Raw genomic sequence first — 21,802 nt, forward strand, 5'->3', positions numbered from 1 at the left:
CTCACTGTTTTCATACGTGGCTTGCCAATTCTGCAGGTCTCTAGAACAAACGTATGATCCCTCGCTGATCCTTTGTACCCCCTGCTCTTACACATTGAACAGGGAACAGCCTAACACAGGCAGCTGCTCTGAGGTCCTCCTGGTGATGGCCGCACTCATGGCAATAAGAATGCAGCCTTCATGCTCAACTTCCATGGGAGGAGCAGGACACCAAGCTAGGGAAGGGACTGCACCTCCTCCCAGGTTAATGACATTATCAAGAAAAACTAAGCAAACAAAATGGGGACAAAACGAGTGGGGATGGCTGAGATAGTAGGTTTGGTTCCAGGCACTACAAAATTAGTAAAGAAAAAAATCTCAACCTCCCGACCAGCACCCTTGAGACCAGGCTGGCACAGGTAGAGGCTGGGCTGGGTCTGCACAGGAGACAAAGAGCCTGGCTGCCAATCAAGATTGTTGTACTAAGTCTGAGGGATGTTCTGGGTCTGAGTGACTTATATGAGTCAACAAGTGAAGAGAGCTGGGTGTGGAGTCTCCGAGAGGCCTTTCCTACCTACCTGGCACTGTGGCTGGGGACACACAGAGAGAAAGAAGAGCCTGATGTTGTGGCTTGGGAGAATCACAGTGGCTATTTTATGGCTTTTTGTGATCTTTTTGTTTGCCCTGGGCCTGCCAGGTTGGGAGGGGTGATATCAAAGAAGGTAAGGACAATGTCATCGCAGTCTCTTTACTGCAGCTGTAATGAAAAGCCCAACACTGGATGATTTAAGAAGAGCTCGGAGGGCCAAGGAGTGCTGGGTGAGGCAGCCCCACCTGCCGTTGGCTTCGTCTGTGCCTCGTCTGTACAGACAGCATCACATAGCCAGTGTGTTTGCACAACTAGAGGGTGAGAGCAGGCAGGACCTGCCTGGAGTGGAGGTGCAGTCCATAGTCTGATTGCCTAGTATGTGTGAAGCCCTGGGTTCAACACTTGGCACTGCATGAAACTGCGAGTAGTGGTACACGCTGGCAACCCCAGCACTAAGAAGGTAGAGGTGAGAGGATCTGACAGTTGTGACAAAACCTCAGTGACAAAGCAAGTTCAAGCTAGCCTGGGCTGTAGGAGAACCAGTAAGAAAGAGAGGGGGCAGGTGGGGGAGAAAAGAAAAAGAAAAAGTGAGCCTAAGAATGAAAAGTGGTCCAGCTCCATGCCCATGAGAAAAGCACTCTTCCATTCATGAGCAATTTCTTCATGGCCCCACAGTGGGCGACCAAGTGTCAACGTGGGTTTTATACCCAGATCAGATAACACCACTGCCTCAGCTCTTAGCTAATGTGGTACTGTCCTCTTCGCTGTGGAACTTTCTGTTTCCATTGTGAGCAGGTCTACTTCCCTGACTGTGGGCCATGCTTAGACAGTCAGAGGAGGTAGAAAGCTTACCTGGGGGTCTAGGGCTATCTGCTGACTCTAGAAAGACCGAATCCGCTGTGAGGTCTCACCCGGTCAGCCAGGGAGAACTGGCCAATAAACCCCAGGGGTTGGCAGAACAAACTGGTGTGGCACTGGGGGTGGGAGATGGGGAGGGGGCTGGAGGCCACATCTCATGCAGTGTTTGGGAGCAAAGGCTGATGGGAGATCTGTGTCCTGGTTATTTCCCTCAGTGTCTGACCCTGAGCCATCTCACCACTTGGCATGTCCCATAGTGGCTACAGACATAGCTCAGCAGGGGCCAAGAAGATGGGGAAAGGAGAGCAGGAAGCCTCTCCCCAGCAGAAGAACCCCAACATGTCTTATATGTGTCTGTGTTCTCTTGCTACAACAAACACCACATATTTTGGCCAGGCGGTGGTGGCGCACACCTTTATTCCCAGGGCTCAGGAGACAGAGGCAGGTGGATCTCTTGAGCTCAAGACCAGCCTGGTCTACAGAGTGAGTTCCAGAACAGCCAGGGCTACACAGAGAAACCCTTTCTTAACAAACAAAGGTTTATTTTGGTTTACACTCCGGAGGGGTCAGCGTCTGCTCGGCTTCTGGTGAGGGTCATATGGTGAAGAAGGGCAGGCAGGGGGGTGTAGGAGACCTAGAGGGGGCAGCAGCTACATTTATAATCACTTGGCTTTCTGCTCCACTCCCTGATGGACCAGTCTGGTGATGGAAACATGGCTCAATTGTTGAGAACTCTGCTTTTGCAGAGGGCCCGAGTTCTAGTTCAGCACCCACATAAGGCAGCTCACAGGCCTGTCTGTTTCCCAGTTGTCTTAAAAGCCAGGTTAAGGGTTTGCCTAGCCTCAAATGTCACACATTCATTTCCAAAGGATCCCACCACCCTGAAACCAGGGCCATAAAATAAGCCCTTTAAGAAACCTGCCACCAGCAGGGCATGGTGGCACACACCTTAAATCACAGCAGTCGGGAGGCAGAGGCAGGCGGATTTCTGAGTTTGAGGCCAGCCTGGTCTACAAAGTGAGTTCCAGGACAGCCAGGGCTATACAGAGAAACTCTGTCTTGAAAAACCAAAAAAGAAGAAAGAAAGAAAAAAAAGAAAAAGAAAAAGAAAAAGGAAGAGGAAGAAGAAAAAGGAAAGGAAAGGAAAGGAAAAAAGAAAAGGAAGGGAGAGAGAGAGAGACCTGCCACCCATGAAATTCCAGAAAACAGCCCACTCCCATAAGACCCCCTGGAGCCTGGGGGTCTGAAAATCAGGCAGTCTTACTTACCTCCCACCCTGCAGTTTCTGGACCTGGTTAAACCAGGCCCTCCCCCATCCGTAACTTGACTACATCCAAGTGATTCTCAGACCCTGTTTGGTGTGTTCTCCTGGACCCCAGATAACGAGCCACAGGGTCTGAGGACACCAACCTCTCAGACCAATAAGAGTCTGATCTCACCATTTCAAGGCTGAGCTGAGATGCACACGGGGCATGCATGCACACAGGCTGGCCCTGCTCGTGGGTTATCCTTGCCCTGTATGGAGAAAAGGGTTCTGAGCAATGACAACAGGAGACAGGAACCATGGGTGTCTTTGAACTGAAGCCACCCTAGTCAGCAGAAATAAGTGACACATGGCAGACCTGTCACAACTGAGTGACATCCCCAAACTGATGAACAAAGTCTTCAGCTGCTGGTAACTAACTTACTTAGCTTTTCACAGAAGCGATGCTCTCATGGGCTCTGTTTAGAGGTCCAGCTGCTAAACAAAACAACGTGGAAGGTGGAGCACTGTTGAGGGCTGGTTTAAGCCAGCTCAGTGGCAGTCTCTAGACAGGCTTGGTCCAGCTCACACGGATACATCAAGGACTGGGATGCTCCCAGCTCTCTGGCTTTAGCTCTTCAGTGTTGTTCATCCTCTGCTCCTCCTCTTGCTGTGATGAGGCAGCTGCCTCCCTTACTGACATCACAGTCCCTCCCACACCTCCTCCTAGATAGATGGTGGTAATGTCTCTTTCTCAGATGTCCCAGCAAATGGTTCCCTAAGTCTCCCTGTGCACAGGGAGAAAACGAGATATTCTGACTGCCCCCACCCCCACAGGTCAAAATCTTCTTGTGGTGGATTAAAGGAGAATGGTCCCTGTAGGGATTTGAAGGTTGGATCCCAGACCCTTTAGGATTAGGAGGCGTGGCCTTGTTGGAGGAGGTGTGTCACTGGGGGTGGGCATGTAACCCTCGCCAGGCTCAGTTTCGCTCTCTAGGCCTATGGCTCAGAAGGTAAGCTCTCAGAAGGTAACTACTACTCCAGCACCACGTCTGCCTGCCAGCAGCCAAGCTCCCCACCATGACAGTCCCAGATTAACCCTTTAGAAGTGTACTCAAACCTCCAATTTTCTTTTATAAGTTACCTGGTACCGGTGTCTTCTCACAGCAATAGAACAGTGAGGAGGACACCACCCGGAACTGTGTATGGGACCAGTTGCCCCTAAATGTCACGACCAAGACTGAGAGAGGGAGGGCTATGACAGGAGCTGTGTGACAAACTTCGCAAAAAGAATTTCCCATGAGTCTTCGGGCAGGCTGGATACCCCGCCTTCTCTCACATGGTTCAGTCTCTGGCCGCAGCCCTCTGGTGGCTTAGATGGTCTACAGGACCAGTGGTACTTGGACAGGTGTCCCCATGCTCCAGGGGAGCCCCCACTCACCTTTACTAAGAACCAGGGTCTGGAGAAGACCAAGAAAGGTCTCTGCCAGTTCCCTACCGGCCAGTAGGGGAGTCACTGTTCTGGGGATCTCTCAGAGCCAGGGTGAGTTCTTGGGACTAGACCAAGCATGGCATGGGGCGGGGAAGTGAGAGTCTATTCCCCAGTGCTAAATTGAGCCATGAAAGTTTTATGACGAGAAAGAGTTTGTCAACACCAGAAAAACAAGGCAGATTCATTAAGAGCAAATCCCTCAGCACGGGGCTGGCTAAACGATAGGATTTGCAAGGCTGCTTTGCCTGACAGGCCCAGTCCCTGGGCCTCCCAGTGCCGAGGACGCGGGCAGGTGGCAGCTGCACCTTTTTATACAAGGTCTCTCCACAACAAGATGCCTCCAAGGCAAGCATGGGTGACAGTGTTTGTGTCAGATATGGGAGTGTCCCCAGCCAGCTGATTATTGGCCAAGAAGGGCCCACATAGCTGTATGTCCCTCCAGGAATGCCACCTTTCTGTCCCTGTAACTTAAGACCACCACAGCCCGTCCTTTTTTCTTTTTTTTTTTTTTTTTTCTTTTTTCTTTTTCTTTTCCTTTTTTTTTTTTTTTTTTTTTTTTTGACATTTTTCAAGACAGGATTTCTCTGTGTAGCCCTGGCTGTCCTGGAGCTCACTCTGTAGACCAGGCTGACTTCGAGCTCAGAAATCTGCCTGCCTCTGCCTCCCAAGTGCTGGGATTAAAGGCGTGTGCCACCACTGCCCAGCCAGCCAGTCCTTGCTGACAGTCCAGCCATGTCTACCACACGGGCTGATGGGGCCACATGTGACAGCTGGTGAATGAGTGCTGTGGATTTGTTTGTTGGCACCACAGTCCCCACCACATCCTATTGTCTCACCCCAGATATATTCTGCTCATTTCTATTCCTGGCCATATCGCATGTCTTTGGGCCTTACCACCACTACCACCCCCACCCCCATGCTAAATTCACCCCAGTGTGCTCCGGAGTTCCCTCACACTGCAACTCCTTACCCCAGGATGTACCCTCACTGAGTCTATAACTTCACACATGCAGTTCTCTGCAGGAAGTGGCCTCAGCCACTATTACCTATCGTGGTAACACCTTCTCTATTGCTCTGGCACCCACACTAACCAGCACTAGAGACCTACAATTGGCCTCTCTGGTGACCCCTCAGCCTAGAGCCTGGCCCCTGACCTCAGGTGAAGCATCTGTCCCATAAGGCCTCAGCTAGGGAGTCTTGGTGCTAACCATGCAGATGCTCTACCAGCTGAGCTTCATCCCCAGCCCCATGTGACTCTCTGGGGAGACACCTGTTCTTAGCCTGGAAGCAAACTCCATGTTACAAGATGACTTCATCTCCAGACTCCTTTTAAACAAGGTCAAACATGGATTCTGGGAAGGAAACCTATTTGCAGGAGGGAGCTAGCCTTCAATTTAATCCTGCAAGAGCTTCCTGTGCAAAAGAGTTGGTTCCCTTTGGCTCTTAACTATCTTCTAGAGGTATTAAGAGTTGGTCCCTAGCCTGTGGTACCACCAAGGAATGATACCTAGCAGAGGAAATCATGTCAGGATATGCATGTCCTGGAGGGGACGTTGGGACCGCAATCTCTTCCTATGTTTGCACTTCCCAGCCAACAAGAGGTAACTAGTCGCCACTACCACATGCTTCTGCCACAAGAGTCTGTGCTGCCACAGACCAAGGCAAGCAAGCAGGGACTGAAATTGAACTATGAGCCCAACGGGCCTCTCCTTTGTGTGTAACGACACATGAACACAGCCATGCCGAGGATTCCTCAAACCTTTGAGAATGGCAGGCCTTCTCTTGATCCAAGTATGGGATGCTGGCGGTGTGCACAAGGGAAGGTACCCACTTCTTTGCAGCTTCTTCGAAGGCAGTTTCCTCCTCCAGGATGACCGTCCCACTAGAGACTCCTGACTAAGAGTAGTTAAACCCCATTGAGTTTCCAGGCAGCTGCTAGTGTGGCTCCACCTGGCCCACTGGATCCCAGCTTTTCTGTGTGTGTGTCATCTGTTGTCTCTTTACTCTCCATTGCCCTGGTCAGGATTAAGCCCAAAGCTGTGCATGTTGAAGCACAGGGGCTGTCTATGTCGACCTACACTCAGACCTTAAGGAAGAGGGGAAGCATGGCGGTGAGCCACCGGCGGCCTGGAAAGGAGGGGACAGCAAATGTCAAAGCCCAAGTGAGAGCACGGGTGTGAGGGCTGTGGGCTGGCGAGAATAGAGTGGCTGCAGTCTAGCTCTCACTGGCTAGGGAGCTGCGACATTGCAGTACTTCAGCAAATCCCCTAAACTGAGTTACAGACGGTTGTGAGCAACCCTATGAATGCTGAGAATCAAACGTGGCTCCTCTGTAGGACAGTTAGCGCTTTCAATGGTTAAACCATCTCCCCAGCCCCTTTTCTGGAGTATTCTAAAACAAGTACCTTCTCAAGTCGATTACGCAACAGGGACCTGTTACATGTGTGCTTGGTCCTGACACAGAATCAGGCTCCATCGTGGGTATCTCTGAAAGTGGAGCCGGTGGAGCCAAGCTGGAGGAAGCACATCACCGGGGAAGTCTTTGGGAGTACAGTGTCCCTGGCCACTTCCTATCCTGTGCTCTGCTTCCTGTTGGTGATGAGGTGAATGCTGTGATCCTATTGTCATCACATCCTCAAGTCACACGGAGCCAAGTGACAAGGGACTGGCCCTCTGAAACGGCCTTGAATTGTTCACATCAGATGAGGGTGAGGCAGCTGCCACAGCAAGGGAACCCAACCTCTTGCTCACAAGGGTGGATGATCTCCTGATGTCTTGTCCTGAGAGAAGTCCAGGCAGTGTCCTCAGAGGCTGGTGACATGCACACTGCATATCCACTTCAAGCCCTCTCTCATGGCACGAAGAAGACGGGGTGTGTGTGTGTGTGTGTGTGTGTGTGTGTGTGTCAGCCAGTTGTGGGCACCAACACGCAGCGCTAGCAACAGCCACAGTGTGTGTGTGTGTGTGTGTGTGTGTGTGTGTGTGTCAGCCAGTTGTGGGCACCAACACGCAGCGCTAGCAACAGCCACAGTGTGTGTGTGTGTGTGTGTGTGTGTGTGTGTCAGCCAGTTGTGGGCACCAACACGCAGCGCTAGCAACAGCCACAGTGTGTGTGTGTGTGTGTGTGTGTGTGTCAGCCAGTTGTGGGCACCAACAGGCAGCGCTAGCAACAGCCACATGCTCTTGTCCTGTTTCCTGTAGAGCACGGCATGATGGGAGGATGGGCGGCACTGCTCCTGACCTCCCCATATGGTGTCTCTGGGATGCTAGAGGTCAAACGCAGGGCAGCACATCCTCCATCACTGATCTACACCCGCAACTCCGTGTCTCTGAATGCTTAAGAACTAAGGGTGATTCCTGTTCACACCTTGGTGCAGTCACTCAGTACTGCTCAATAGTGCTCCCTTGCCAGGTCTCCTGGATCTGGGCCACTAAGGCCATCAGTTCCCATATCCACTCATCCCACAGCCACAGTGACCAGTCCTCCTTTGAAGCCTAGCTGTCAGGTCAGCTGCATTCAGCTATGGGGCTGAGTAAGCTTCTAGCCAGTGGTCTCTGAGTCACTTCCTCTGAATGGAAACTATCTTCTCCAAAGTGCTAAGTCCGTAGATGTATGAGAGACTTAAGGGAAGGCAAGAGCTAAGTCCTGGAGTCCAGCCTGAGGCAGGCTTCTCTCTTGTGACCTGTCTCAGGGTCAAAAGCACCTCACTCAAGCCAACTCCAGCCTTTTTCAGGCCAAGAATCTGCTGAGAATACGGCTCAGTTGATAAAAGTGCTTGCCTCGCATGCATGAAGCACTGGGTTCAATTTCTAGCATTGAATAAAGCAGGTAGGTGTGTGGGTGCGCACTCACATTAAGACAACAATAAAAAGATCAAGTGTCTCCTGAATCTTGTGGTTACCTTGACTGATGCAGGGCCACTGGCTATGGGTTATATACCCCTGAGCTTGTAGTAAAGCCAGCTAGTTTTCAGGAATGAGCAATGGTGGCAACCAGGAAACACACCTGTCACCTCACTCAGAGGTGCTGTCCTGACTCCACAGTACATCTGAGAACTGGGCCTACGCAACTTGCCTGAAGGCTGCGGTTGTGCTTACACAGTGGCACAGCTGGGCAGTTACCACTCGTATTTGGAATGACTCTGGATGGAGTGGAACACTGGCGCCATGTTCTCCAGAGCTGAGGGCCTGGGAAACTACCGTGTCTACACTCGAACCCATATCTGCTGGAGGCTGACTTGTGATCAGGCCTCCTGTGTGTGTCTCCAAATTCTCAAGTGCCTCAGCATCCCCAGAGGCAGGGGCCTGGAACCGAGAGAGATAGATCATGGTCCCAAGAAGCCGTGCCTGCTCCCTGTGCTGGGACCCACCTTGCTTGTGCAGAGCTCCAGCTGAGGAACCCGGGGGACCCAGACATCTTCATGTGGCCATTAGTGAGCACACGTCACAGTGTGGCTGCCTACTGTATCTTATGAAGTCTGAGTTGGGGGTGTGTCTCAATGGTAGGGTACTTCCTGTGATCATTCCCACCTGAGGCCAGGGACTTCGTCTTGCCTCTGCCCATGACTACCTCATTCTTGATCTAACACTGGTCAGAGTCTCAGGAAATGCAAGGTCAGATGCCCACAGCTGATTTCCAAAGGGAAACCCAGCTCAACTGCAGACGAGGCCCAGGGACCCTACACTGTGCCAAGTCCTCTCCAAAGGACAGTCTGCCTGGGCCACTTGCAAACCATTCTCCAAGTCACCAGAGCAAGCAGCAGGAATAGCTGACTCCGAGCCCTGCCAGGCACCGGGAAGCAGTTAGCAGCATGTGCACTCTAGCTCCATGACTCGAGGATGTAGCCCAGTAAGAACAGCACGAAACTAAGTGTGGCCAAACTGGAGCCCAAAGGGCTTCTGCTTCCTCTTCTTCCTTCAGCCAGGCCTAGCCCTAGAATCCCTGCAGTGTTGCCAGGAGAACCCTGGATAGTCATTAGCCAGTGGTACTCCAGCCAAGACAAGGAAAGGACAGAGGAGTAGTCACATCTCAGCACACCCCAGCCTTTTCAATCACCAAAGATGGTATCTATAAATGACTGGAGACAGCAGATGAACATCTCAGGCCCTGAGACCGAGAAAGGTCCTGGCTTCCCCATTGGAGCAAAGGAAACGAACCAATGCTGGCACAGCAAGGCTGAGGCCCAGAATGACTCAAGCTTAGCTAGTGACTGTCTGTGTGGCCTTGGGCACATCACTCCTCTTCCCAAGCTTCCATTTCCTCTACTGTAAGTGCTCAGATCCACAGGCAGGGACTCCTCAGAAGCTACCATCTACAAGAGGCAGACCCCTGGGCTAGTGTCCCGGGTAAGGGGTTTGGAACCTTTGGGCACACTGATGCTGAGCTGAGCATAGCTTGCTTCATGGGTTGAGTCACTTGTCCTTGATGGAACAAGGTCACCCAGAGATCAGGCCTCACCCCATCACAGTGCACAAGGCCTGAAGCAGAGGAGGCGGTGTGGGTGGGCTATAGCCTTGCAACATGGGAACTCTGCCACCCCAAGTTCCAAGGATATCGGGCTGGTGAGATGGCTCAGTGGGTAAGAGCACCCGACTGCTCTTCGGAAGGTCCAGAGTTCAAATCCCAGCAACCACATGGTGGCTCACAACCATCTGTAACAAGATCTGACGTCCTCTTCTGGAGTGTCTGAAGACAGCTACAGTGTACTTACATATAATTAATTAATTAATAAATAAATAAATAAATAAATAAATAAATCTTTAAAAAAAAAAAGTTCCAAGGATATCAACAGTATCCAGCTCTGGCCTCTACCAGAGGACAGCTAGAGAGTGGTAGACAGCCAGTGGGCTGGAGGCCAGATCTGCATGATTGCCCTCCAGCTGGAAGGATACCTGACATAAGGGTAGTTAAGTAAGCTTTAATTTCTTTCCTTCAACTTTGGGACCAGAAGAGAATGCATGGTGGTATATTTGTGTTAAGGGCCCCTGGAGAGCAGGCATGGTGGAACACACCTGTAACCCCAGCACTTGGAGGAGGCCGAGGCAGGAGGACCAAAGGTCAAAGCTTGAAGCTCATTTCCATTCTCCTTTATCTACAAACATATTATTTCCATACTGAAAACAGGAGAAATAAAAATGAGGCTTATTTTTTAAAACAAAACCTACCAATTTCTAAAATGCCTGCCCAGGGAGGACCTGCACTCCAGGGAGGACCTGCACTCCAGAGTGAGTCATTTAAATCACTGACTTTAGAGTTCACACTCTACCTAAACTCCCGTCCCATGGGCGCCTGCAGTGGATTCTGGAGCTAGCTTTCCTAGATCCATCAACGCCTCCCCAATTCCAAAGGCCTCAATTAATTAACAAGGCCTTTTAAAGGTAGTTCCAAGTGCTGAGAGACAGGAAGAAAGGGAGAGCCCTTGAGCAGGTGCTCCTTCAGTCAGTGAAGAGGGGCACTTGAGCGCCCTCCCTGAGGAGCTCAGAAAGGTGAGGCCACCATACCAAGGATGCTTCATTATGCCGAGGGTTAGTCAGGAGGCTCCGTCGCCGCTTCCTGTGGGGAACGCGCCATGTGGAAAAGTCTGAGAAATCTTCACCCACACAACAGTTTGAGGCCCTTGCTCCACACTTGCCTGCATCATGCTGGGGACACAGGCCGCCCTCATCTTCAACTTCTCCTGTTAGTGTGAATACCCCAGCACCACTGACACAGGGAACAGACGAGAGAGGAGAGAGGAGGGCTCAGAAGGACACATGGTTTGCATGAGAGGAGAACAGAACAGAGCAACTGAGACTGTCAAACCAGACTCAGTGGCCAAAGCACACTCCCCAAACATGCTCAATGCATAGCACACTACCCTGCCTGTCACAACCTACCTAGCCCCACCCACACTGCTCCAGAGAGAAGGGATGTCACCAATTCTGGATGACACCAAGCCAGCTCGGGGTTGTCTCATGTGACAAAGGTGACAGGCCCCAACATAGAATGCTGTCCTAGAGAATGTCTACTTACTAGTGTAGTAAGGGGTTGGGGGTGACAAGACCCACTCATGACCCCACCAAAGCTGCCTGCTCCCTGACATTATCTTCGCTCAGCTTCACAGTACTTTCAGCCTAGAGATTCTGTCACCCCTCTGCCTATCCAACCCTCTGAGGTCTGCTCCACTTAGATGAGTCTGGCCCTGGGCCTTGATACCCACCTGCTGCCTGGGTGCCCGTGCTCTCTCCTTCCCTAAGGCCAGTCACTGGTGAGCCACGTCCCAGAGTCCCACACATCTCAGCTGGGAGAAAGGAATATGAATCCAGCAGCAAGACGGCCTTGGGACGATACCTCCTGCCTCTGCCGCGGGCTCACTGTCATAGAGAGCAGCTCCCCAAGCCTTGGGCATGTTTCTTTAGGTAGTGTGAGGGAAACGCAGCATGTCCACAGCAGTTGGGCCTCCTCTCACTACTCTCCCAAGACAACACGGGCATCACACAGAGTTCCCCTGCTGGCTCCGTGGTAACCGGCCTTAAGGAGGCTCAGGTACAAAGATGCCCCATCACTAGTGTTTATATAACAACAACTTAAGCATTTTATTTAGTCATTAAGCTCCTTAGTATCACAATGGAATGATGAGAAAACAACAAAAAAAGTCTTCGTGAATCTCTGACAAAGAGCAGAGACTTCAAGGCCATTGGAGGGGCAGGAGGATCGACAGAAACAGTTCCAATGTCGAATTTCTCCTGGGCTGGCTGGGCCAGGAGCGGAGGGGAGGTGGAATGGTGAGAAGGTGGCACTGTTGTCAGAGGTCCTTGGCCATTTTGACTCAGGACTGATACACACGATCTGCATGAACCACGCTGTGGGGTCTCTGGGTACCTCCCTGGCATCTGGCCATAGGTCCCTCTGCCTGCTCCAAATGTGTAGAAACTCTACCAGTGTCAAATGAACTCCAAAACCTGCTGTGCTGGAGGCAGCAGGAGAGGGCAGAGGCAGGCCACTTGCTCAGGGCACACCAATCCAGAGAGTGGTCAAGGCTTGTCACAGACTTCCGTGGCACAGGTGCAGGTGGTGTAGGTGGTGGTGGCAGCAGGCACATCCCTGGGGCAGTGAGCAGCCAGGAAGGCAAGCAGGCACTCCTAGAGCTTCACGGTGCCAGGGGGCAGGCTGTCATTGCAGAGTCGGTAGTAACGGAGATCATTTACCAGCCTGTGCACATTCTGGGTGAACGATGGTAGGTCCTGAAAGGCAGGGGAAAGCTGAAGCCTGGCTCTTGAAGGTCCTCCAGACCCTAATAGCCTAGGCTACCCATCTGCCAAACTCATGAGCTGCCCCACACCTGTGCTTTTGGCTCTATGCAAACATTTAATACGATTCCAAGTTGGGTCAGGGGCACATGCAAAAATTCAGGGCTCCATGGGCCTGCTGAAAGCAATTCAGGACGATCCCACAGCCTGTAGTGCAGGCTCTTACAGGTCAGACAGGAAGGGAGGAAGAGCTCCAGCAGCCCGGTTAGTTCTCCCCTTCCCAGAGGCCAGCCTTTGACGGCTCACATCTGAGTCCTTCCTCATGAGTTCCACAAATGCCTACAAGTCACATGGCATCTGAACATACTGCCTAGCCACAGAGCCGCCCTGCTGGGAGCACCCAGATGCTGAAACTGCTCCACAGTTTCCCACACTGCTTAGTGTGAAACATTGGAGAACCTGTTGTGCAGGTCCAGATGTGAAGAGTGTCAACACTATGCACACTGTCACAGACACAACTAACATCCTACCTTGGCTACCAAGGTGATCCCTGTGCAAAACTCAGCCACATCAAACAGCTGACACTACTTCTGCGTCTCCCACCTCCTTCTTCTGGACTCAGCTCAAACCTGTCCCCATCGCCAGACACTGCCTGCCTTGCCTTAGCTGGCCTGGTCAGCACCTGTGTTGAACTTTCAAAGTGCCCTCAGATCGATCATGTCGAACGCTCTCCGGCCAGAATACACAGCTGGGATCCTGTTCCACTACCCGGAGCCCTTCTAAGCCTAGGCCATCTAAAATGGAGAGAAGAGTCGCTCTTTAGAAGGTGGTTGCAAGAGCAGGAAATACCAGGAACAGTGTGACCCAAAAATTCACCACACAGCCTGTCTCCACAAAAGCATGCATGGAAGCAGGTGAATCAATGCCAGACCTCAGGGGAAGTGATCCTGTCCATCCTGAGGAATAGCACAGGGCCTGGTTGGTCACCTTTAATCCTAGCACTTGGGAGGCAGAGACAGAAGAATCTCTACAAACTTGAGGCCAACCTGGTCTATATGGTACGTTTCAGGCCAAAGACCCTGGCGGGGGGGGGGGGGGGCAGAAAAGGGGTGGGTAGCACATGCATATAAGAGGCAGAGGGAAGAAAGATCACAAACCAAGTTCAGCAAAGGCTACAAAGCGACCTCAACTCAGAATAATCAAACCAAACCAAGCCAAAAACTGACCAAGCAGCATGTTTTCAGTCAGCAGCTCCCAAACACCAAACCTGAAACTCCCTTGGTGGAGCCAAGCACGCCTCTCCATTTTCAATATGCCTCCTAGGGGTAACCAGATTTAGAACCCAATGTATTAACCAAGACATTGACCAATACTGATGGCACTGCAAAACAACCATGAGATATTAGGAGTTGGTCTCCAGGAAACCAAGAAAAAACAACTCAAGTGGCTGAAGAGAAAACAAGACAGACTCCCAAAGAAAAGACAACTCTAAGACACAAAAGAACACATGCCAAATGAGGGGGGAGAGAGGCCAGAAACCTGAGCTTAGAACAGTGCTCCAGCATAGAAATAAAGAGCACCAAGAGACCCAGCAGCGAGCACATTCTCAACACCCACAGAAGGGGACAAGGGGAGCAGTACTTGTCCAAAAAAAAAACTTCTCAAAGACCTTGTTCAAAAGAAGGCCTAATACACACAGAGCAGCAGGAAGAGCTATGGCCACACAACACAGAAAAAGCAGATACACAGCCTGACAGCATGGGGCATCGGTGACTCCAAGTGCACCCCTTGTGACCTCACCCTGGGGGGGATCAGTGTTTATACATAGAGGGTCAATGTTACGAGGCTCCTTTAACCAAGTTGAGCTGTGCCAGTGCTGGGCTGTGAAGAGCTACATAAAGTCCAGGGCAGCCAAGCAACAGGACCACCTTGGGGGCCCAAAGTTATATCAATCTTTTAGCCTGCCTGAAAGCACAGAGGGGCAGCGTGGTATCTTCTAGACCATTAAGAGATGCATGTTGAGAGGGTAAAATGAACAAAAGTCTTGACAACGTGCGGCCTGCTGAGGCCAGGACCTGGGGCCTCAGTGGCTGAGACAGAGAACATGTGAGCCACAGAAGCCAAGTCCCTGAGGAAGAAAGAGTGCACCCTCCACACCCAACCCCAGCAGAAAGTTACTGAGGTATTGATGACAACCTACTATTAGGGATAACCACGCCCAGACCCAGATGGGCCTCTCACTAAATGGCAGCAAGCTCAAGAGCTCACACATGTGTTTCCCGTAGCCTGGTTTTTTTTTTTCCTCACCCGATCCATCTTGAAATTCCGCCCCAGAACGTTTTTCTGATTGGCATCCACACCATCACAGCTAGTCAGGAACTCTGGAAGAAAGGCTGCAAAGAAGCCATCAAAGTCGACAGAAGCCATGTTGTAAATGGCAATGCCGATCTCCTCCTGCAGAAGGTCATGAGACTTATGAACCAGGACCTGGAGCAGCACGTTCACGAACTGGAACAGCATGGTGGTCCGGAAGATCTTCTGCAAGCAGAGGAGCAGGTGCATGGGGCAGCAGGCTCACTTGGGTCCCTGGGGCCGCCCAGGCTCAATGTGGTCCCCAAAGTACTCCCCGCAGACTCAAGGGACTCAGACTTGGCTCACAATTCCTACTCGAGGAGGGATCCTTCCAGGAAAGGAGGGCACTTACTTTGTGGTATAGTTTCTGCTTCGTGTTCAGAGTCTCCAAGTAGAAGAGATTTTGTTTGAACAGGTGGATGTCAGGCTGAAGAAAGGACTGTCCAAAAGCCTGAGGAATGAAACTACTATTTAATAAGCAGCATTTAAGCTTCCTCAGACACAATCCCTCCAGGGCCTCTACCTTATGCCAGACACAACACTATGCAGCACACTGGAAGGCTAGGGCGAGTCACCTGTCTCAATTCTGTCTGTTAGGGCAGACCTCTGCATCACATCTCTAGTGTCTCAGCACCCAAGTCTTCCCATGGACCCATTTCAGTCTCATTTACACCTTTTAAAAGGAAACTTTACAATAGTAGTTCTCAACCTGTAGGTCACAACCTCCACAGGGGTCTCATATCAGATACTTACATTACAATTCATAACAGTAGCAAAATTATAGTTATGAAGAAGCAACAAAAGTAATTTTATGTTTAGAGATCACCACAACATGAGGAACTGTATTAAACGGTCACAGCATTAGGGAGGTTGAGAACCCCTGCTCTAAAATCTTTTCAAGAACCCATCTTTGAAGTAAGATACCCATACTAATAGCCAAATCCTTGAGCAATCTGAGCAGACAGCATAGCCCACTTGCCTACCTAGACAATCCCTGCAGAGACTCTCCTGCTCCTTAGTGCCCATGCCTCACAGGCTACAAGTCCTCAGAGGTTCCTTCTCAATCATTCCATCTGCTTTGGGTTGAGCATATGTGTAAACTACCTTAGAGTAAAATGTCTAGGAGTGAAAGTCACTAGCTCAAAAGAAAATTGAAAGACATAATTCCTCAATCCACAAAACACACAAAATTCCTCGATCCAATTTAACTAATCAGAGACAAGAGGAGCTAGCAGACTACATGAATCCTTCCTCTACAGAGTGGCTACTCTACCCCAGGGCTGTTGGCTGTGCAAGGAATCTTGCCATTGCTGCTATAGTAATGGGATTTATCTCATAAAGTCAGGGTTACTGAAGCTGGGCTGGGGCAAAGCCTTTGGGTCTGTCTTTTTCCATCTAGCACAACATATGTTCATCTCCACTATATTCCTTATTTCTAAGGAATGGCCCACCTGGACCAGAGGGTTCACCCACTCAGAGCTAGTAAATATGTGGACTGTTTCCAGCCGAGGGCAATCATGAGAACAGAGGCAAGCATCTGTACGGGCTGTGTAAACACACGTTGTCATTTACCTTAGACTGCTAGAGCATACGTTCAGCCATATATGTAACATTGTAAGAAACTGCCAAACTATGAAACTCTGTTCAACGTGACTTTTTTAAGCCTCACATAAGAGACCATAGCTCAGTCAAAGAAGTCTGCCAAAACTAGAATACACCAAACCCAAGCCCTGAATGGGGCAGCATGGTAGGAGCCAGAATGCCCCTTCCAAATGCAGATTCCTGGGCTCTCCAGAGACTCCTAGCTGGTCAGTGTCCTATAAGGAAGAACCACATAGCTCTCAGGCAGATGGCTGGTGTGCACTCACGCACACACACACACATAAACACACACACCGCCTCTCTGGTCAGACAGTGTCTCACTCTGCAGTCCACATGGACTGGAACTACATGTGTCACCACACCCATCAAAGGCTCCTCCTTACATGCTGTTAGAGGAAGGGAATGGGTATGTGGCACACATCTGCCCACGCCGTGTACTTGGTGGCATTCTCATTTATCTCACAATGCACCTAGGAACTAACAGTACTAACTCCACTTTACAGATGAAGAGATTCAAGCACCAAGAGACTAACTTAAATACTAACAGGGTCAGAGCTCAGTGTGACCCCACACTTGCTGTAGGGCCAGGTTCAAAGAAGGGGGCCACATGCTCAAAAAGAACCCAGGGGACATGGGCTAAGAATGCAGGTGGCGCCCAGGAACAAGGTCCCCATATTCTCAGGGCACATTGCAGCTTCACAAGTAAGCACTCCACCTTACCTGCATGATGGCACTGAACTGGGGCTCATTCTCCATCTGCTCCTCAGCGATGCCCCTCTGCACGCTAGCGAGGACAGTGGACTTGAAGAAGTACCGCCAGTTGTGATGGAGCGTTCGAAAGAGGAGCTCAAACAGCTCAGCCTTGACATCAGGGGACGGGCGCTGCAGAGAAATCCACACAACACTGCATCTTCCCTCCATGCAGCTTGGAGGAGGCCACCACAGAAGCCTAAGAGGTGCCAGACAGTAGCCAGTACTCATATCCCACCCACACTTCTGCCACTTCCCGTGCAGAAGACCCTGAGCCATTGAGGGGGCAGTTCACCAGGAGTGCTTAGAGAGACGGGCCTACACTTGAGACATTAGGATGAGTACCAGGAGGCTCCTTCTAACAAGTATCTCAGCTTTAAACACTAGGAAGAAGGGCTACAACATGCAAAGACAATGAAAATATGGATTTTCTATTCAGAATACATCCAATTTGATAGGCCCTATCCTTCAGGTTATGTCCGTCCCTCTTCTGGGATGAAAACAGTGAGCTAGCTAACCTTTATGCAACCTGAGAGGCTAATGACAGTAAGATGCCCTAAAAGCAGCACTATTACCCAAGAGAAGCAAGTCTGGAGAGCACTTAGGAATCCGAGAAACCTAAAGGTCTCCCAGTGGAGGCAACATGCTGTGCTAATTGCTGCCCGTGTGCATGGCTCCTTTTCCTGCAGCCAGCATCAGGATTCTGAGAGGGCAGGGCGTCACTGAAGCACGATTTCCTAACTTAACGCCCAAATGTTCAAGTTACCAGCAAGCACACAAGCTACATCATTCCCAACACTGCTGCAGAATTCTGACTGTCAGCTGCACAGCCATGTGTGTCCCAGAACCCAGGGCTCTGGACTTTGGTCATGGAGAAAGCTATAAAATCAGCTCCCATCCCTCAACTACTGTTGTAACATCCAATCTGTGTCTATACTTACTCTGCTCTTGCTACAGTCAGTGCCTGTCCTTTCATTTTTCCAGACCACTAAAAGCTCTATCTGAATTATCGCTAAGAACCTGCCTTTAACAAGACTACCAAGTAGAGGGAATTCTTGGGGGGTGGGAGGGAGAGGAAGAGAGGTCCCCCAAAAGAGCAGTATGTACTGAATGCTGAGCCATCTCTCTAGCTATGAGTTATGGGCATTTAAAAGCCCTAAGTACCCAGAAATAATTTTTATTATTAATTTTTCATGTATGTGTGTGCATGATGTACCCATTTCTGGGGGGAGGAAGGACCCCAAAAATGAAAAGAGTATTGAGAGAACTGGTAAATGAGATTTAAAACACAAGACACTTTCCCTTCCTCCCAGTCAGGAGGCACCACAGGGTCCTCCCGGGTCCTACGTACCTCAGCAATGATGGGGTACACTTGCTCCATGCACAGCGCGATAATGCTGGGGAGGAAGGGCTTGAACACCTGGCCAGGCTCCTGAACCACCACTTGTAGGATCTTCAGGAACTTCTCCACCACCCGGCAGCCAGTGCTGCCTTCATGGAGGATGCTCTCAGCCAACTGTTCTCTGCAGGCAAGAGAAAGCCACAGAGTAACTCACAGTGATTCTTTAGGAACCGGCATGACAAGCAATGCTTACGGCAAGCGAGGGAGAGGAGCAGGAAGCCCTGCGTTTTGTAGCAGACTTGTCCCCTGCCTCTGAAGCCCTGGACAGTGGGTGTGTGGTTACCTGGTAAACATGTTGAGGAAAGTCTGTATGATCTGCTCTGTGAACGGCACGCCCATCTGTACTCGAAGGCCTCGGAACAAGGTGAGGAAGAAGCTCAGCATCTCGTCAGTCACATCTAAACCAAGCACAGACGAGGCCAACAGTCAACACCATGTGCACAGAGACCCAAGACAGCCCCGGCTTCATCGGTTTTCCTTTGCAATCTGCACTGTCATCTCTCTCTAATCTCTCCTACTGGAAGAAATGTCCCCAGCACCATCAGAGCCAATGACAGAAAGTGGAAGATGATTAAGGGCCTGCTGAGAACACGGCTCTGGTCCTGGGAACAGCTGCCTGATTGCTCACAGTAGGAAATGGAGTTGTCTCAGCGTGAAGCCCAGCACACTGTCCCGCATCCAGCATGGTCAGCACTCTCGGTGAAAATGAACCACTTTATGCTCACATCCAAGAAATTATCCAACTAGGTCAACACCTGAGTACCTCGGCATTTCCCTCTAAGACCAATCATCGCTGTAGTAGGTCAAGGTTAAGTGGATAAAAGTAGATAATGACAGAGTGCTCAGGTCACACTGCCCTGGGCCACCAAATGGACTTATTGATTCTGGTTAGTGTGGTTCCATATCCAGGTCACAATGTCAGTCGCATGGGACATTTTGGTTCTTACATACACAAAGTGCTTACAAGATGAAATCAGTGCATCTAGCTATAAAGGCTCTGCTGCCTAAGACCAATAAGTCTACTGTGACTGCTTGCAGGAGAGCCAGGCCTATCTAGGGTGACAGCAGCACTGACAGTGGTTTACATCAGCCAGGTGCTAAGGAAGCAGTACCCACCGTTCCTCTTTCCTCTCCTTCCTGTCTGTTATGGTGCCTAATCTCTCACCCACCCACCTTAATTTACAAAGAAAACTAAGCAGGAGCCTGCAAGCAACTCCATGTCACAGGACAGGCACCAGGTCGACACCAAGGGCTCAGCTCATCTCTCCAGACTTTCCAAAGATGTCATAGCTTTGCCTCTGTCAGTGTGTATGGCCTCACTGAGCACAGCCCAGGCCAGCTGCTCTATAGATCTAAGCAGGCCCTTGTGAACACCATCATCCATAAGGCAGGCCTCTGAGCCAACTCTTACCTGACTGATGGATAAAAGCTGGAAAGAGGGCCAGGGAGACCTGAACAGATTCCTGCAGTGACTGGTAGCAGATCTGTCGAGACTTGGTGGATTCCCCAGAAATATTCTCCACGATATCTTCCAAGACACTAAGTGTCTGGTGAATAATCACTTTGGCTGTAAGTCAAGATGAAGCTTCAGTTATGTGTTGTCTGAGATACGGTATAATTAGAGGAAATATACACAAGGGGGGGGGGGGGGGAATCTTGCAGAGGAGAGACCAGGAAGGCAAAAGGGAAGTCTTACTAACAAGTAGAACTTATCTCTTTCATTATATGACCCTATAGGCACCAAGTCCTATCTCTCTCCTCTTCCTTTTAACCTTCAAGACTCCAGTTGTCCTATTGTCTGCACACTTAGACTTATGCCTTCTCCCCCTCTACCTCTAGCAATAAATCAAATAGATGATAGGCTGGGGATATAGCTCAAGTTCTTGCCTAACAAGCACGAGGCCCTGGGTTCAACACTCAGAATCACACAAAAACTGGGTGTGGTGTACCTTTTAATTCCATCACTCAGGAGACAGGAGTAGAAGTTCAAACTGCAGAGCTGAGTTTGAGGCCAGCCTAGGCTTGTCAGGAGACAATCTCACACACACACACACACATACACACACCTGCTTCTCCATAAAACACCAACTGGCCAACCAAATACCCTATAAGCTGATAAGAAGACTGAAGAAACAAATGATCAGGCAATTAACACAGGAGAATAGACTCATCTCTCTTCAGCAACAGACAGCACCCACCCTGCTAACCACACAGGCACAGCCTACCATGCAATGTAATAGTGATGGCTTTAGGAAAAATTACTTTATCAATCTTTGGCCTATCAGGCCTATAGTCTGATAATGTATACATACTTATTTTTTATTAGTGGCAACATATTTAACTATAGCAAGATACTGACATATGAGTTCACAGCATGATTCTATACTGCACAGAGAATGTTGGCAGTTACTAGTCAACATCAGAAGTGAGCAGCAGAGGGTCAGGAACCAGCTTATACCTTGGGTAGGATCCAAGTCAGGCCAAGAGACCCAACTTTATTAGGTTCTTATGGGGCAAAGTTTAGCAGGGCACCTGACATAGGAAGAGAAAGCTGTCATCATTCTCCTACATGAGTGGAGGCTGCCTGACTCAGTTCAAGCCTAGCAGACTCAGCCTTGATGAGCTCCATAGGCTAGTCCAGATTGAAGCTGAGAGAGCCACTCTCGAACCTCCAGTATGCGTTGTGCGCTGTCTTGAACCTCAGAGTCCATAGGTTCCTATGTGGGCTAAAGCTTAAATCAGAGGAGGGTGTGACAGAAAGAAGGCATGCTGAGGAGACGTGCAAAGCTAGCTCTGTTCCTCTAGTGTCACTAACTGCTGAGCTCTGCTTTCTTCATCTGAAACAGTGGCCAGACTAGACCCCTCACGGACAATGGATGGAAGGCAGTGACTCATCACAGGCTGGATCACTGAAGACTGCTCACAGGGAGGCACAACAACAAACAAAAGGCACTATACACCACTGATAAGAAGCAAGCACAAACTTGTGCATGCTCAGAGACTGTGATAAGGCTAGGAGCCCATGAAGGACAGGGTACCAGACATAAAGGACAAGGTATTGGGGCTACAACAATGGAGTGTAGAGACAAAAATCAGATCTGTCTGACACTCAAGGAAAAATTTTAAGGACCAATGTTTATTTACCAAAACATAAAGTAAACTGAAAGCACTGTTAAATGTGTGACTGTGGCCTACCCACAGATAGTATATTACAAACCATGAAAGCCAGGCAGATAGGACACGCCTGTACACTCAGCACTCGGAGGCAGAGGCAGGAATATCAAAACTTCCAGGACAGTCTGAGCT

General features: G+C 50.2%; 1 protein-coding gene and 1 long non-coding RNA gene across 8 annotated transcripts in view; both read right to left on the reverse strand.

Moving 5' to 3' along the window:
- Window positions 1–1,945: 1,945 nt before the first annotated feature.
- Gm30807 lies at window positions 1,946–9,790 on the reverse strand. The gene is made up of 2 exons (XR_378488.3): window positions 3,115–9,790; window positions 1,946–2,941 (listed from the first exon to the last, which is right to left on the reverse strand). It is a non-coding gene; the product is annotated as a predicted gene, 30807 (long non-coding RNA).
- A 1,921-nt stretch (window positions 9,791–11,711) lies between these two features.
- Window positions 11,712–21,802, reverse strand: part of Xpo6 (exportin 6) — a 98,822-nt gene continuing 88,731 nt past the window's right edge. For all 7 annotated transcript variants that reach the window (XM_017312342.2, XM_017312341.2, NM_028816.3 and 4 more), the window contains 7 exons: window positions 19,908–20,063; window positions 18,780–18,894; window positions 18,446–18,617; window positions 17,065–17,226; window positions 15,095–15,193; window positions 14,698–14,928; window positions 11,712–12,384 (listed from right to left, as the gene is read on the reverse strand). In XM_017312342.2, coding sequence (XP_017167831.1) covers window positions 12,283–12,384; window positions 14,698–14,928; window positions 15,095–15,193; window positions 17,065–17,226; window positions 18,446–18,617; window positions 18,780–18,894; window positions 19,908–20,063 — 1,037 coding nt within the window. In that variant the 3' untranslated portion in view covers window positions 11,712–12,282. The remainder of the gene's footprint in view (window positions 12,385–14,697; window positions 14,929–15,094; window positions 15,194–17,064; window positions 17,227–18,445; window positions 18,618–18,779; window positions 18,895–19,907; window positions 20,064–21,802) is intronic.

Source organism: Mus musculus, chromosome 7 (assembly GCF_000001635.26).
Source record: "Mus musculus strain C57BL/6J chromosome 7, GRCm38.p6 C57BL/6J".
NCBI lineage: Eukaryota > Metazoa > Chordata > Mammalia > Rodentia > Muridae > Mus > Mus musculus.